At 46.5% G+C, this 16,876-nt stretch overlaps 1 protein-coding gene across 3 annotated transcripts; it reads left to right on the top strand.

Moving 5' to 3' along the window:
- The first annotated feature begins 1,997 nt into the window (after positions 1 to 1,997).
- LOC118094970 (sulfotransferase 1C2-like) lies at positions 1,998 to 16,492 on the top strand. Of its 3 annotated transcripts, none has more exons than XM_035135788.2 (8): positions 1,998 to 2,192; positions 3,020 to 3,194; positions 3,298 to 3,426; positions 3,515 to 3,612; positions 5,664 to 5,790; positions 10,581 to 10,675; positions 13,329 to 13,509; positions 16,082 to 16,492. In XM_035135788.2, the coding sequence occupies exons 1-8, from the start codon at positions 2,184 to 2,186 to the stop codon at positions 16,192 to 16,194; spliced, it is 927 nt and encodes a 308-aa protein (XP_034991679.1). In that variant the 5' UTR covers positions 1,998 to 2,183; the 3' UTR covers positions 16,195 to 16,492. The 3 variants fall into 3 exon arrangements, with proteins under 3 accessions (XP_034991679.1, XP_034991677.1, XP_034991680.1); XM_035135786.2 differs by having other exon boundaries at positions 2,048 to 2,192; positions 3,017 to 3,194; positions 16,082 to 16,491; XM_035135789.2 differs by lacking the exon at positions 1,998 to 2,192 and adding an exon at positions 2,202 to 2,647 and having other exon boundaries at positions 3,017 to 3,194.
- Positions 16,493 to 16,876: the final 384 nt, after the last annotated feature.

Here is a 16,876-nt window from a genome sequence, read left to right as displayed (position 1 = left end):
AGGGGGGGGGTGTTTAAGCCCTGCCTCACATAATCAATCAAAAGATGTGTCATATACACACACCATTTGAATGGCAACAGCTATCCATTGGGGGGGGGAAGCTGGCCTCCTCAAATGTTTTATTGGGGGGTGGGGTTGAAGGGAACTTGGCCGCCAGGAGTCAGCTCCTATGTCTAAGACCACCCCTCTGCCCTCAGGGTCACAAAGACATGGCACAAAAGGAAAAATGTATGAGAGGGAGGAGGGGGGGAGCAAGCTCAAGTTCTTAAAGTTGCAACCCATGTCAATGTTGGTTTTGGCTCTCTTTACCTGGGATCATGAGCAGTCCCTCCTCTGAAGCACTTTTCCCACCTGCAGGTCAGATCCAGGAGCAGAGTTGGTGGCAACACCCAGGCCAGGAAGGCAAAGCCACACTCCTGCCACACTCGCATACAGAGAGCTGGCATATTTGGCAGTTGGGCTCCTTACAGGAGAGGGCTTGGTGGAATTCCCTCCTCCCACATCAGTATTAGTGGCAATCCTGGACGTCTTGCCCTCCCCACAAGCACCGTTCCCCTCAGATCAGAGCCAAGGGCATAACTGGGGGCAATGGCCAGGCCAGGAGGAAGGCCAGCTCCTGTCACAGAGTTCTTCCCACAGGCAACAGGAGCTCAAGTATCTTCTAAGTGGCCTCAAAGTGTCTTTTATCAGCTTTTGGGCCAATATGCCAGCTGTGACCAGACCTGGATAAAGACAGCTGAGCTACAGTGCTCGGTGCTCAAGTAACCTCCTGCATAGACAACAACAACATGTTGCACCTGGGGCTGCTGTTATAAAATGGTCTGGAAACTGCTGTTGAGTCAAACTAGAACTGCAAGATTATAAACCGGGAGTGGGGATTTTTAATCACACCCTGCCAGTGCTTCCCAGGCTCAAGTCCTGGCCCAATTTAAAGTGCTGGTTTTAACCTACAAAATCCTACGCAGCTTATTTATTTATTTATTTGTATTTATTTATTACATTCGTATCACACTTTTCCATTAAGGCGCTCAAGGCAGTATATACATGGCCTTCCCCATTTTATCCTTACTGTTATGTAGTACCGGTATGTACCAGTATTTAGTTTGACTGCAGTACTCCTTCTGGCCACCGTGGCTGCACTTCTTACCCTGCCCACAGTGGTTGCAGTTCCACAGCATGCAAATGAAGGATTGAGACTGCTGACCACGGATTGGGTAACTAGGGGAAGTTTGTTACTGTTGCAAGTTACTGAGTACTATTGTGCAGTCCAGGACTCAGAGCTGAAATAAAGAGCTGGTTGTTTTAAGAGCTGTGTCTTCATCTGTCTTTCCCATGATTCAACACTTACCACAGCCCTGTGGAGATTGCTTAGACTAGGGTTACCCAAACTTGGGTATCCAGCTATTTTTGGGACTACGACTCCCATCATCCCTAGCTGGCAGGACCAATGGTCAAGCATGATGGGAATTGTAGTCCAAAATAAATCTCTAGAAGGGCCTGACCTTTAAGGACTTAAATGATGCCGGGTGCAGGTCAGAGTTCTCTGATAGCGCTTTTCACACTGGATATGCGGGGACATTTACCATATTTTCTGGCGTATAAGACAACTGGGTGTATAAGATGACCCCCAACTTTTCCAGTTAAAATATACGGTAGAGTTTGGGATATACTCGTCGTATAAGAATATGTCTTCCTACGATCGTCCGTGGGCCGGACATACCTGCACTGCCCATATCCAAAATGTCCTCAGCGCCAGAAATCGCTTCTGTGGCTGCGTATAAGACGACCTCATGTATAAGACTACCCCCAACTTTTGAGAAGATTTTCCTGGGTTAAAAAGTAGTCACATACAAAGGAAAATATCCCACATGCTAGTGGCCGTATAGGTAAGGTTAACTTCGTCTTGAAGAGTCTTACCAGGAATGTGCAGCTTTTCAGGAGGCATGTGTATACTTCCACGTACTTTCATCCACAAGGACACTCCTATAGTCAACACTCTCCTAGAGTCACAGCTCTTGGCTGGATACCTGGGGCTAGCATGAGAAAAACAGCAGAAGCCCCTCCCTCCTCACCCCTCTGGACTCTGGACTCTGTCCTATAAGCAGACACACCCCAGGCAGATCCTGTGCAGTGCAGTTTCTTTCAGAAGCAAGAGAAGAGAGACGGAGGAAAGAAAGGAAGGAATGACAAAGGTCCGTAACTGGAGTGAAGCAAGTTCTGTTCTTCCTGGGTCAGCAAGTGGTGATGAAGGAGAGCAGGGCAGAGACAGTGGAGATAAGCAGTAAAGCACGATACTGTGATAGATTTTGGGGGGGTAAAGGTAAAGGGACCCCTGACCATTAGGTCCAGTCGTGACCGACTCTGGGGTTGTGGCGCTCATCTCGCGTTATTAGCCGAGGGAGCCAGCGTACAGCTTCCAGGTCATGTGGCCAGCATGACAAAGCCGCTTCTGGTGAACCAGAGCAGCGCACGGAAACGCCGTTTACCTTCCCACTTGGAGCGGTACCTATTTATCTACGGCACTTGCACTTTGACGTGCTTTCGAACTGCTAGGTTGGCAGGAACTGGGACCTCACCCCGTCGCGGGGATTCGAACCGCCGACCTTCTGATCGGTGGGGGTGGCTAAATCCTATTCATTAATAAATGGTAGGATTTTTGATTATTTGGAGGGAAGTTTGCAGGCCAGTGGAAAAATACAGGCTAAGCTTCCTTTCCAAGCCAGGGCCTCACCTGGGATATTAGACATGACAAAAGGTGTTGATGGTTCACCTGAAAGGAATTCTTGGGCCTGGACAGATAGAGGTTGCCATGGTGATGGGGTTTGTGTTTGAGGTGTCAGGAAAAGAGAGTATTGGGAGCAAGGTGTCCTGGGAAGGGGGCGAAAAAGGTTGGGATGCATCTCGGGCAAGTCTGGCTAGGAGAGATGCCTTTGACTCCAGGGCTGCAGTGCTGCGGGGAACAAGCCCCACTTGAAATCACCACACTACTGTATATTATTCCTGTTTGCTCCACTAGCAGGCGATGGGTCTCGAATCTGAGCTGGAAGGTCTTGACCTGAAGTCCAAGCATTGTCCAATGCTGGTGGAATTTGAGGGAGTCACTTTGCTCAGAGAAATTGAAGAGAACTGGGATCAACTGAAAGGCTTCCAAGCACACCCTGACGATCTTCTCATCTGCACTTACCCCAAAGCAGGTAAATGGAGAGAAATCACATGGGAATGGAAAAGGGGAGACCAGGGGCTACTGGCTGCAGCCTAAACAGATTTTCTTTGTTGTTATCCACACCTCACTGGCAGGGACTACATGGATGCAGGAAATTGTGTACATGATCCAGCACGGAGGAGACCCCCAGAAATACGCTCAGGTCCCAATCTACCTACGGAACCCCTTCATAGACCTGTTTCCCCCAAAGCCCTTACCCTCAGGTGAGTAACAGGTACTGATTCAAGGAGAGGAGAGCAAGGGCAAAGACTTTCTCAGCACAAGGTTGTAAGTCACCCTCTGCTTTTGCAGGCTTGGATGTGGCGAGGAAAATGCCCTCTCCGCGCACGATCAAATCCCACCTCCCAATCCAGCTCCTGCCGCCTTCCTTCTGGAAACAGAACTGCAAGGTCAGAACAAATTGGGTGGTGTAGCATGGCTTAATAGGAGCCGAGATTCCACTCTGGGTTCGATTCCAATTTCTAGGCTCAACCTTAGAAATGTAGGAAGCTGCCTTATTCAGACCATTGGTCTACCAAGTCCAGTTGCTGTCCACACTGACTTCGACGGACAATACAAAGGGTGGTGATATAATAGCACAATGCAAAGTAGCAGAAAAATATATCACCAAGGACAAGTGCTCTACAAGAAGGAGTACAGTATAGACAAGCAGACAAATGCTGTTCCAGTAAACTCAGCGTTTCCTTCCAATCAATCAAAACCTTTATTGGCATCATCCACAAACATTCAAAACAAGTAGGCCAGTACAATCATGTCGCCATAATATCAATACAGTCACTTGGCTAAAGGAAAAGGAGGCCAGCAATCTATTTCACCTCTGTGGGTCTCCAGCAACGGCAGGTACTTCGGCAGCAAAAGATCAAATAAAGGAACTTTGCTACTGTCTTAGTAAGCTCCTGGTCTCTCCCCTGTAATAGGAAGCATGTAACCTCTATCACTGGTTTCCATTTTGGGATACATAGTTGATCCAGGTATTGCTGGCGTATATCATCATGTTGTTGTTTAGTTGTTTAGTTGTGTCCGACTCTTCGTGACCCCATGGACCATAGCACGCCAGGCACTCCTGTCTTCCACTGCCTCCCGCAGTTTGGTCAAACTCATGTTGGTAGCTTCGAGAACACTGTCCAACCATCTCATCCTCTGTCGTCCCCTTCTCCTTGTGCCCTCAATCTTTCCCAACATCAGGGTCTTTTCCAAGGATTCTTCTTTTCTCATGAGGTGGCCAAAGTATTGGAGCCTCAGCTTCACGATCTGTATCATCATACATTTTGCATTTAAGGACCATGTGAGCTAGAGTTTCCACCTGATGGGCATCACATGGGCAGATCCTATCTCCTTCTACCACCCCCATGAACCGTTAAACCTAGCCAGCGAGGAAGCCCTTCTTTCTTGCGGGTTAAACAGAAATTGTAGATAATTGGGATTGGATTCCTGTTCCCAAGAGAGATGAAAATAAAGAGGGGAGTTTCTTTCCACAAAGGGGATTAATCATCGAGCTGTACAACAGCGTCCGGGTCTTGACTTATGAGTTGATGTTACTTCTGTCAAATACACAAGTGATTGTAAAGAAAAAGTCTACGCCCATATTTGTCTGCTTGCCTAGACTCCTTATTGTGGAGCACTTGTCCTTGGTGATATATTTTTTCCGCGACAATCCACACTGACTAGCAGTGGTCACTCCCAGACCTACTTGGAGATGCCAGGGATTGAAACTTGCACGCAAAGAAGATGCTCCACTGCTGAGCTACACCCCTTCTGCCTTGGGACCAGAGATGCAGCTAGGGAGCAGCCGATCTGAAGGTTGGCAAGCTGTTTTTTGTCTGCTAACGTTATCAGGAATATAGAAAATGTGAAGCATGGAATGGTAGTTGTCATAGGGAGAAATGCTCAATTGTATGCATTACAACTGAAGTGATACACATGAGCGTTTTAAGGAGCTTTGTTAGGCCATTATGTCTAAGATCTAAAATTACCTAGCTGCACCACTACCGGTAGGCTGGAAAATGTAAAGCTAAAATAAAACTAGGATGCCTCTAAACATGTTCAGACTGCAAGCTTAATCTGATCCTGCGTTAAGGCTGCTTGCAGTGCCAGATTCTGCTTCAGAATATGCAAGATACAAGTGAAGGAGTGCCTCTGAGCATTAGCAGAGTGCCTCACTGCCGTCAATGCAACTCCTGCTCCTCACTCATAGTGGTGTGGTCAAGCTGAGTTTGTGTCTTCAAGGTGGCTTTGTTGTACTGTAGATTTAACATACTTACCTAGGTGTAATTCTCATTCAGTTCACGGGGACTTATTTCTGAGCAGACACGCCTAGAATTGTTTTGCGAAAGAACTGAGCACTACAAAAAGCGGGAAGGCGAGGTGATTCGTATGGACTGGAAGAGCGCAGAGTAAAAAGCTTGTGACTAGGACTCCTGGGTTCTCTCTTGGCCCACAGATCATTTATGTGGCCAGGAATGCCAAGGACAACGCAGTCTCCTACTTTCACTTTCACCGCATGAACAAATTCCTTCCAGAGCCTGGCACGTGGGAAGAGTTTATTGAGAGATACATTGCAGGAGCAGGTAAGTGGAGATTAGAGGACAAGACTAGAAGAACAGACACGCATTTTCAGGAAGCCTGTCTAGCAGAGGTTTTATCTGTGTGAATACTACTGTTTACTCCAGCTCCAGCATGCTCTCAGTCAGGGCTGAATCTAGGCTTTCTGTCACCCAGGTCAAGGACCCAGTTTGCCACCCCTCCCCCCCCCAGATGCATGTTTGTGTACACACACACCTCAACACATTTAATCATAAAGGGCATAAGAAGTTGTCGCTATATCATTTGAATACAAATGAATCCTAAGAAGTATTATGACTGTATGACCAAAGGGAAAATGAGTATCCCTTCCAGTAAAAACAAATTGTTTGTCAAAAGTAGAACTTCCACGTGCAGCAATTGTCTATCTGAGGTCAGGTTTTGAATTGAATTTATTTGGTCACAGGATCATTGAAAGACTGCATTTCCATAAGATCAACCAAGACCCTCTGGTTTTCTTTAAAAAAAAAATATTATTATTTTGTCTCTCTGAGGCTTTTTGCCACACACCCCTCTTCTTGGTTCTGTGCAAACCCTTTCAAGGAGTTTTGACATGTAAATGTGCTCCCAAGTGAGCTTCAACAAGATTCCTTTCCATTCTATTTTCGTTTGATTGCTCATTTTAGGAAATGATAATTTTGTAGTCATTTTAGGTTCCATGTAAAGTGAAGAAATGCTTTTTGTGAGACTAAAGTAGAAAGTGCCCTTCCATTACAACCCTAATAGAGCCGAGCTGACCAGAGCTTGCCAGGGAACTCATGGGTGTAGACAGGGGGGGCAGGAGGGGGCAGCTGCCCCCCCCTAGAAGCAAAAAATTATTGTATTTTACAGACCATAACCAATACTTTGCCCCTCCAAAAACTGAAGTGGAAAGGGCTTTGCTTTAGCAAGAGCAGCTCTCCACTTGCTGGGGGGCGGGAACACAGCTGTAACAAAAACACATCAAATAAATAAAGCAAAGTGGCTACCAGTACTTAAGCAGTTAAGACAATGGAGCAGAATATCCCTTCAGGCAAGGTCCACCCTATTCACCCTATTGTTATTCAGTGGGAGTTGTTAATGGGCATTCAGGGATCGCATTAACAGTTCTATTGGCGATTTAATGAGGGTGCAGAGGATTCAATTTGACTAAGGTGGCCCTGCAAGGCTAAAAGGAAGTGAATAAGAAGGGGGGGGCTGTAGCTTTGATAGACACAGTGATGTTTATAAAAAGCATTGGTGTTCCAGTCTGCCCCTCCTCCTGCATCTGTATACTGTAAATCAGGGGTGGCCACCTCCCAAGAGACTCTGATCTACTCACAGAGTTAAAAACTGGGAGTGATCTACCCCCTTTTGGGGGGTTCAGGTCAAAGCTGTTGAGTTTTTTTAAGGAAGGGAAGCCCTGTTTTGGGGGGGTTTAGGTCAAACTTGTTGAGCTTCTTTTAGGAGGGAGGGAGGCCCATTTTTGTTTAGGGCTTCAGGTCATAGTTCAGCTTTTTTTAGGGAGGAGGAAAAATTGGGGTGAGCTTTTTTTAGGGGTGCCAGTGATCTAGCAGTGATCTACCACAGACATCCAGTGATCTACTGGTAGATCACAATCTACCTGTTGGACGTGCCTGCTGTAAATCAAGCAGAGAGAAAGCTGCTTACAAGGCTCCTGTACAGGTGTACCGGTATCTTCCTCTTGCTGCAGAGTTCTAGCATCACAGCGTCACCCAGAGGCACCCACAAATGTGAGTTATCCCTCTCTCTATTTCTTCCTTCCTTTCCTCCCTCTTCCATCCTCAATAAAATACTGGGGGGGGCAGATAAGCCCCACATAGAAAGCCCATCAACATGGGGGGGGAGGACTCTTTAAAATACAGTATTTACCAGTAATTTCTTTTTGGGGGGGGAGGCACCTAGGCCTCTAGGAGTTGGCTGCTATGCCTAGGACAATTCAAGAAAGCAGAATCATGCATATGCTATGGTAATATATCAATAGAATCATGGAATTGTAGTCGGAAGGGACCACAAGGGTCATCTAGTCCAACCCCCTGCAATGCAGGAATTTTCCCCCAATGTGGGGCTTGAACCCACAAAATGGTTGAAATATTATGCTGATATGCAGCAACGCCTCGGAGCCATCGAGACTGCGGACCTGTCTTGCCTCGCCCTCGCCTGCCCTGCCACCCCCTCTCCCCTGCCCGACCCTCCCATCCTCTTGCTGCAGAGTTCCAGCTTCACAGCATCACCCAGAGGCACCCACAAATATGAGGTATCCCTCTCTCTATTATTCCTTCCTTCCCTCCCTCTTCCATCCTTAATAAAATACTGGGGGGGGGGCAGATAAGCCCCACATAGAAAGCCCATCAAAATGGGGGGGGGGTGACTCTTTCAAATACGGTATTTACCAGTAATTGGGGGGGGGGAGAGGCACCTAGGCCTCTAGGATTTGGCTGCTATGCCTAGGAGTAGGACAATTCAAGAAAGCAGAATGATGCATATGCTATGGTAATATATCAATGGAATCATAGAATTGTAGTCGGAAGGGACCACAAGGGTCATCTAGTCCAACCCCCTGCAATGCAGGATTTTTCCCCCAAGGTGGGGCTTGAACCCACAACATGGTTGAAATATTATGCTGATATGCAGCAACGCCTCGGAGCTGTCGTGACTGCGGCCGTGCCTTCCCTCGCCCTCACCCGCCCTGCCACCCCCTCTCGCCTGCCCGACCCTCCCGTCCTCTTGCTGCAGAGTTCCAGCATCACAGCGTCACCCAGAGGCACCCACAAATATGAGTTATCCCTCTCTCTATTTCTTCCTTCCTTCCCTCCCTCTTCCATTCTTAATAAAATATGGGGGGGGGGCAGATAAGCCCCACATAGAAAGCCCATCAACATGGGGGGGATGGCTCTTTCACATACGGTATTTACTAGTAATTGGGGGGGGGAGGCACCTAGGCCTCTAGGAGTTGGCTGCTATGCCTAGGAGTAGGACAATTCAAGAAAGCAGAATGATGCATATGCTATGGCAATATATCAATAGAATCATAGAATTGTAGTCGGAAGGGACCACAAGGGTCATCTAGTCCAACCCCCTGCAATGCAGGAATTTTTTCCTAAGGTGGGGCTTGAACCCACAACATGGTTGAAATATTATGCTGATATGCAGCAACGCCTCGGAGCCGTCGTGACTGCGGCCGTGCCTTGCCTTGCCCTCGCCCACCCTGTCACCCCCTCTTGCCTGCCCGACCCTCCCATCCTCTCCAGCCAAGCAGGGTAGCTGCCGCCGTTGCCAGCCCCAGAAGCACAAGGTGGCCGCTGCCGCCGCTGCCGCCACCACGATGTCGTCAGGCCAGCTGGCCCTGTAGCCCCGCGCACGTTCCCACTTTGTGGCCCCGCCCCTGAATGATCATGGCTTGCCCCCCCCTAGTTTTGATCCTGGCTACGCCCTTGAGGGAACTCCCTCTGGAAGGAAAAATGCTCACACACAACCATTACTTTCCTGTGTGTAGATCATGTGCGGTCTGTAAAATGACTCACCCTTAGCTATACAAGCACATTGCAAGTTCTGAAGGGGTCGTAGAATCATAGAATTGAAGAGTTGGAAGACACCCCAAGGATCATCTAGTCCAGCTGATTCTCTTCCTCAGTTCCCCACCCCTCCCTCAGTCGCTCCAGAATTTCCTTCACACACAGTAGCAAACCCACAGAGGATTCTCCTGCTTCACTGGGCAGAGCCACGCAGCCTCTCCAGATTTTCCAACTCCCCCTCTCCCTGCATCCTGTTGTAAATGAGACTTTTCATCTTTCTCTCTGGCTGAAGCCCAGACCTGCTGGGAGCCTCAGTGGCACCCCTCTGGAGGTTTCACCCAGGACAGAAACCCTGGCTAGACCCAGTGGCGGAACTCAGGGCGGGACGCCGTGGGGCAGGGCGAGCTGCCCAGTGGTGCACGTGTGACGTCCATACAGAGTGCACATGCACGGCATTCCGTACGGAGTGTGCATGCATGGTAGCCCGTGCGGTCGCCGTGCGAGAGGCAGCCTGTACAGACGCCCGTATGGATGGCGCAAGAGAGCGGCAGCCCGTATGGACGCCATGCCATACTGACTGCGCGTGCCCTCGGCCGCTCTACAGCTGGGAGGAGGCAGGGGTCATCTTGTCAACACCCCCCAGAGTGGCCCCCGGGCCCCCCCTCCGCCCCCCACTTCATACACCCCTAGCTAGACCTCCCCACCTCCCAGCCACGTCTATCAGTCTCGCCGTCTGAAGCTGTGTACACATGACATTAGCCACAATTCATATGTATCCTGTAGCTTCCTGAGAAATTCTGTGTTTTCACCTGATTTGAAAATGTAAGCCCCCTTTAAGCTGAAGTGTGAAAATTCGTGACAGCTATTGCACATGTGCGTATGACAGCTTCATTGGACAAGATTTGGTGGAGGTTGGAGGCAAGGAGAGCCCAGATGGGGAATGCACATTGGACAAAGATATTCCTGCCCAGTCTTTAGTCTGTATAGCATAGCAAGGTAAAAAAAAATGCCCCTTGAAAAGCAATGGGGAGTAAAAGACCTTGCTGCATTTTAAGCTGTACATAGGTGAAGTCTTCTAATACAGGAAGGGGAATGATATTATTGGTTAGTGCAAAGGATGGAGAGCCAGCAACATCCTCTGAAGCAAGGGGGCAAGTTGTGTGAACCTGCAAAGTTCTTTGCTGTTGTCTTTCCAGCCATGGGGAAAGTTACACTATGGGGAAGAGGCGGACACAGGTCCAGGCACTATGCTTCACTCTCTAACCCTTTGGTCTATATTTTAGTGACCTATGGCTCATGGGCCAACCATGTTCGTGGATGGTGGGAGGCCAAAGAACGTCACCCAATTCTGTACGTTTTTTACGAAGACATGAAAGAGGTAAGAGGCAACATACACACAAGGCTGTAGGTTCTACTAAAGAGATTATTTGCACTAGAAATGCTCTGAAGAAATATTCTGGCAGCAGGGCCCCCAAAGATCCCGAAACAAATTCAGTGAGCTTCCTCATAACAGACTCCAAGTCGTAAGCAGCCAGATTCCATCATGTGGTAAAATGTATTTCATCTCACAGGTAACCCTCTGGGGGTGAGGAGAATTCACAGAATCATCATGTGGTAAAATAATAATAATAATAATAATAATAATAATAATAATAATAATAGGAATAGAATGTCCCTATTTTCATCAGGGAAATGTTAGAGTATATGTGCTGGTGCTGGTGCTGCTAGAGACTGTCAAGGAGGGGGTCGCTTTCCTAAGTCCTCCCTCCAAGCTCCAAGCTCCTACCAGCCATGGCCAAACTTGGCCCTCCAGATGTTTTGGGACTACAACACCCATCTGTGGCGGAATGGTGCCTGATGATGATTCTGGTTCATCATGAGTTAATCCCTCACTCCCATTCTAGACAAGTGTTCCCTGAGAGGCAGAGCTTGGGGGCATTCTAAATGGCAGTTGGGGATTGACAGTTGGGAGTTAGGGAGTTGGTAGAGAGTAGAGTGTTAAAGAGGGATGCAGGAGCTGTATGAAGAAAACTGTGTTAAATAAAAAGAAGATATGTGCTTTTAAGAACCAAAGAAACTCATGTTTATAAGTTAAATAATAAAGTTAAATGTGCTTAAACGTTCACTGACTCGGCAGTGTCTCAGTACCTTCAGAGGTGTGACAAAGAGGGGAGAACAAAGCTTTCCTGGGGAAGAGGAAACTGTTTGCTGTTTCTCCTGTCACACAAAGGGCTGGTTAGCGAAGCTGAAGGAGCCACATAGTTGCCTAAGGGAGAGGCACACTGTAGCAGTAGGGATCCCAGGGAGGGAGACCCCACTGGTGGCAATAGGTTTCGAACGCAGAGCCTGAGGTACTCTGGAGACAAGTCCAATTTGGACTCTGGAGGTTTTTTTCTCCTGTTTGTGGAGAAGCACAGGGAGAGCCTCTGAGGTTAAAGCAGTGAGGTGGGGGATCCATCACACTATCATCTCTAGATAACAGGACCAGTGGTCAGGGGTGGTGGGAATTGTAGCTTCAAAACATCTGGAGGGCCAAGTTTGGCCATGCCTGTAACACACGCAGGCACTGAATGGGTTACCAGACTTTATCGGCTTCTTCTCTGGCACCAGCTACAGAACATCAAACAGCAAGTCTAAAACAGCAAGTCTTCTCTCCCTCCCCCGGCAGGTTAACTTGAAGGTTTATAGGGGCTGGGGAATGCTGTCAACCAGCCAGCCCCATCGGATGCTCCCTCTTTCGGGACTAATTGTTACCACCTGCCTGAGGGGCCCCAACCAGCAGTCCCTGCTCACAGGATCACAACTTCATAACAAAGACTGTCCGGTTGGCGTTGACCCTTAACAGGGTCTTTTCAGTGGTAGCTCTCTGTGGAATGCCCTCCATAGTGAGGTGGATCTGTTTCCCTCATTACTGACTTTCAGGAGGAATTTTAAAACAGGGAAAAGGGAAGCTTTTAATGTTTGATGGATTTCTGTATTTTAATGTTTGATGGATTTCTGTATTTTAATGTTTGATGGATTTCTGTATTTTAGAATTTCTGTTTTGTTGGAAGCCGCCCAGAGTGGCTGGGGGAACCCGGCCAGATGGGCGGGGTATAAATAATAAATTATTATTATTATTATTATTATTATTATTATTATTATTATTATTATTATTATTTCCGTTTACCCAGGCATTTGATGGCTGAATGTTCTGAGCAATCCTGAAATCACAGTTTTGAGAACATTTTTAATTGTTTGGAGAATGCTTTTAAATTTTTTTTTTTTAAAAAGATATTATTGATGTATTTGCCACCCTGGGCACCTTTGGGTTAAAGTAGGATATAAATTGAATTATTATTATTATTATTATTAGTCACTAATATTTAATGATGCTGCTGTTGATGATGATTTAGGAATACTAGATTTCTAGATGAACACAACCTGATTTGCCACACTCCCCATCACAACTCTTGTCTGTCTTTCTTTCTTTCTTTTCTTTTCTTTTTCCAACTGCTGTTGCTTCTTTTTTTCATGATGATGATGATGACAAAGTAATAATCATAAATATATAAGAATAAAAATGTGCACCACGCCACCAAGACCATTCCATTGTAACTATCCAACCTCCCAAAATTTCAACACCTCTTGCGATGGTTTGCCCCTTTCTGTTTTAACAGTACAAATTCTACAAACACCTTCCATATCTCCTTGAAATAATTTCTCCTGCATATCCCTTGTCTTACCTTAATGGCACATGTTAATTTATCATTAATAGCTATATTCCACACCTCCTTATACCATTCTGCCATTTTATAGTCTGCTTGCCCCTTCCATTTCCTAGCTATCATAATTTGTGCAGCTGTCAATAAATTTGTAAGCAAGTCCTTCATAGCCTGCGAACCTTCCACCCCATTATAAATTGATAATAATGCTACCTCTGGACTTTTGGTCAGCTTTAACCTTAAACACCCATTGCCAGATTTTTTTCTTCATATTTACACCCCCACCACATGTGAACGTAATTCCCAGTTGCCTTTCTTTTTCTCTAGGATCCGTCCCGGGAAATCCAGAAGGTAGCCCAGTTCCTGGGAATAGAGCTCCCAGAATTTGTTCTCAACCAGATTGTGCAGCACACAGATTTTGAGAACATGAAAACAAACCCAATGACAAATTATACCACCTTCCCTTCTGCCTACCTGAACCAAAGCGTCTCGCCCTTCATGAGAAAAGGTGGGAACCAAAGACCCATCTGACAGGAGGGAGTGGAGGGCGGAGGGACGACAACGACTGATAGGGGCAACAGTGAAAGCGAGCAGTGCACAATCATGTTCAGGCAGGGGTGTGTTTTAAGGTCTTATATATATAAAATTCCTGCCAACCTAGCAGTTTGAAAGCACGTCAAAGTGCAAGTAGATAAATAGGTACCGCTCCGGTGGGAAGGTAAATGGTGTTTCCGTGCACTGTTCTGGTTTGCCAGAAGCGGCTTAGTCATGCTGGCCACATGACTACTGCTGGCCACCAATAACGCGAGATGAGCGCTGCAGCCCCAGAGTCGTCCTTTTATATATAAAATAGATGTTCATAAATGTACCAAGCAAACACATAACGTTAGCCAGATATCGCATAATGCCCTCAGCAGTTCTTCAAGGGAAGTATAAACGGACCCCAATGTGGGAGAGATGTTGCCCGTGTGGATCTGGGGAAGTGGAAACTATTGGCCACATACTCCTGTGATGTAGCTTCTATGAGGAGGTGCGAGGTGAGCTCATCCACATGATGCTGGCTGAACTTCCTGGACACTCGGACAATTTTTATATAGAGTGGCTCCTTTCAGATGCTAATTCTAATGTGACAGCAAGGGTAGCCAAGTTCTGTGCTAGAGCCATAAAAATTTGGGCTGACTTAGTTAGTAGCGCTCATAAAATTACAGGACAGAGCTAAAGATGTTCCAGTGCCACTATTAGCTGTACTTGCCCAAGTAGTGATACCTGCTTTTACCTAATAATGTTATAATGGTGAAAGTTTAGACATATTATTTATATATGTACCCTCCCAAGTAGTGATAATTTCTATTATCTAATAATTTTTATAATGGCTATAGTTTATATTTATTGTACTGTATATATTTTAAATTGTATATTGGATTGTTTGATGTACAGTATAAATGTGTGTGCTGGTCGAGAACTGTAACAATAAATTAACTAACTAACTAACACACATACAAATATGTAAACCGCATGTCTGAAACCCTCAGAAAAGTCCTGAAACCATTTTCTCTCTTACAAATTGACCTCAAATATTTCTCTGCAAGGTGGAAGGAAAATGGAAAAGCCTCCCCATTGTCTCTTTGCTCACAAATCCTGTCTCAAGGGCACATTTAAGATATGAATAGGGTGAGCCTGTGACCTTGACCTGGATTCAGGAGTTGAGTAGTTATCATAACAAAAGAGAGGCCAGGATCCCCAGGTAATCCAATCAAGTAACCTAGCAGAAAAAACAACGCACTCCGATTTTTGGATTTCTGTTGTAGTCCGCCCCTTCTCTGATGTATTAAGGGGGTGGTCTTGGGCTAAACCCTGCCTGTGCTGTAGGTATGATGTATCTGGGGGGGTGGTCTTGAGCTACAGGGTGGGCAATTTCAAAGTCTATATAAGGGCTTGCACACCTTTGTCCAGGGTCCTCCTCCTCTCTCCTGCGTGTGGGGGGGAGCACCCTGTTGCAACAGCTTTAATAAAGATCAGGCTTATTGCCGCTTTGCTTTCGTATATCCTGGTCTGCTCTCTGTTCATTTCCCGACCGGTTTGAGCCTTAAAAGTTACGCTCTCTCCGAAGGTCCAGTCTTCCTTAAGAAGTTGAACCCCTTGAAGGGACCCTTCAATATTCTTATTTCAGGTGCCAACTTGAATAAAATATTTTTTTGGGGGGTAGGTAAGTCCTGCCCCACATAATTGATCACACGGCATGGCATGGCACACACACACACTATTTGAATGGCAGTGCCCATCAACTTTTTGGGGGTGGCCCTTTCATTGGCTGACCCCCCCTGGGGGGCCCCTACTTGGCACCCTGCATTCAAGGTAGTTCAGCAATATTATAAAATAGCTATTGGAAGTGACTACCTTCAGAGATTTTGTGAGTCATTTTGAACTCGGGAATGTTGAAAAGGGAGGTGAGGATTGTGCTTCATTTCTGGGGTGGAAATGCTGATCCTGTCCCTTAGCCGGTCAGCTGGTAGAAACTAAGGGTTGGGAGATAAGTGTAGCCCTCCCATCACTCACCACTGTTCTGTCCCATGATGCACAATCTGCCTGAAAAAGTAATAGCCAGGAATTTGCTTTCAGGTATAAGTGGGTAAGAAGGACCATGCGTTTAAGAATGTAAAATCTTCAACATGTTTGCCTCCACATAACAACCCTGTAAGGTGGGCCAGTATTTATCACTCCTAATTTCCAGTTGAAGTACTGGAGCTGAGAGATGGTGAAAGGTTCAAGGCCAAACAGTGAATTCATAACAAAAGTGGGAATGACACACCAACTCCAAAATGAAATGTACAGCTTGCAGGAAGGAGATTTTTACTTCAGGCAGAGAAACTATTGGGCCAGTAGGGTTTGCCCTAGACTACTTCCCAGAATCCTGTGCAAGAGTTCCTGAGCAGATTTACTAAGTTGAGGAAGGGCTCCTTAAAGGGAGAAAGTTTGAAATCTGCTGAGTTAAAAGAAAAAGAAAAGAAGATAGGAAAACAGATTGTTGAAGGGATGTTAAACAGCTTTATTTTTTTCTGAATTGTCTTCCCCACCTGCAGGAACCGTAGGAAACTGGAAGGAACACTTCACAGTGGCTCAAAGTGAACAGCTAGATCATGTCTGTGCCCAGTTATTAAAGGGCAGTGACCTGAACTTCCGCACACAGCTGTAAGCATCTCTCCATGCCTCATAGTGAAATTTTCAGACTTTTGACTGAAGAGGAGCTGAATAAAAGAGCCATACTGTATTGATAAAGGGAAAATCCCTTTGTTATACAATACTACTGATTGAGGTGCTGTTTCTCAGACAGCTTTTAGATGGTTGTTGTTGTTGTTGTTGTTGTTGTTGTTGTTGTTGTTGTTACAATCAAGCAGTGTATAAATTTTATGAAATAAATAACTAAACCAGCTCCCCACTGATTGGAGTCCTTAAGCCATTCCTAATTCATCCCCAGCAAATGTGTGAACAGGGGCAGATTTTGGTAATACGCCACCCTGTGCAAGGCCATTTGACACCCTCGCGATGTAGGAAGGGGGCTCAAGGCTCTGATGGGGTCCTAGAGCCTTCCCAACCCCCGTTAGTGTGCACACAAATGGAAACGAATCTGAAACTAACGAAACAGTACTGATGTGAACAGCTTGGGGTGGGGTAAGGATCTGTGAAAAGCACTGATGAACACAAGCACTGAGCTCTAAGGCAGCAATATGAACACAGCCTTAAAGATAGCAGGGGTTTCACCTCTATTGAGTGGGTCAAACGCCAGAGGATCACAAGGAAAGGGTTTGTTGGCGCCTGCTCCTCCACCATTCGCCATATCCACACGGTCCTATAAAGTCCTTTCCTCACCAGCTGAT

This window comes from Zootoca vivipara, chromosome 13, assembly GCF_963506605.1.
Source record: "Zootoca vivipara chromosome 13, rZooViv1.1, whole genome shotgun sequence".
In the NCBI taxonomy this organism is placed as follows: domain Eukaryota; kingdom Metazoa; phylum Chordata; class Lepidosauria; order Squamata; family Lacertidae; genus Zootoca; species Zootoca vivipara.
The sequence above is the reverse complement of the archived record's forward strand: the minus strand, read 5'-3'. Positions and strand labels throughout refer to the sequence as shown.

Coding starts and splice junctions, on each gene's coding strand:
- LOC118094970 (XM_035135786.2), top strand. Junction 3,195..3,297: donor CTGCACTTACCCCAAAGCAG/GTAAATGGAGAG, acceptor CCTCACTGGCAG/GGACTACATGGATGCAGGAA. Junction 3,427..3,514: donor CCCAAAGCCCTTACCCTCAG/GTGAGTAACAGG, acceptor CTGCTTTTGCAG/GCTTGGATGTGGCGAGGAAA.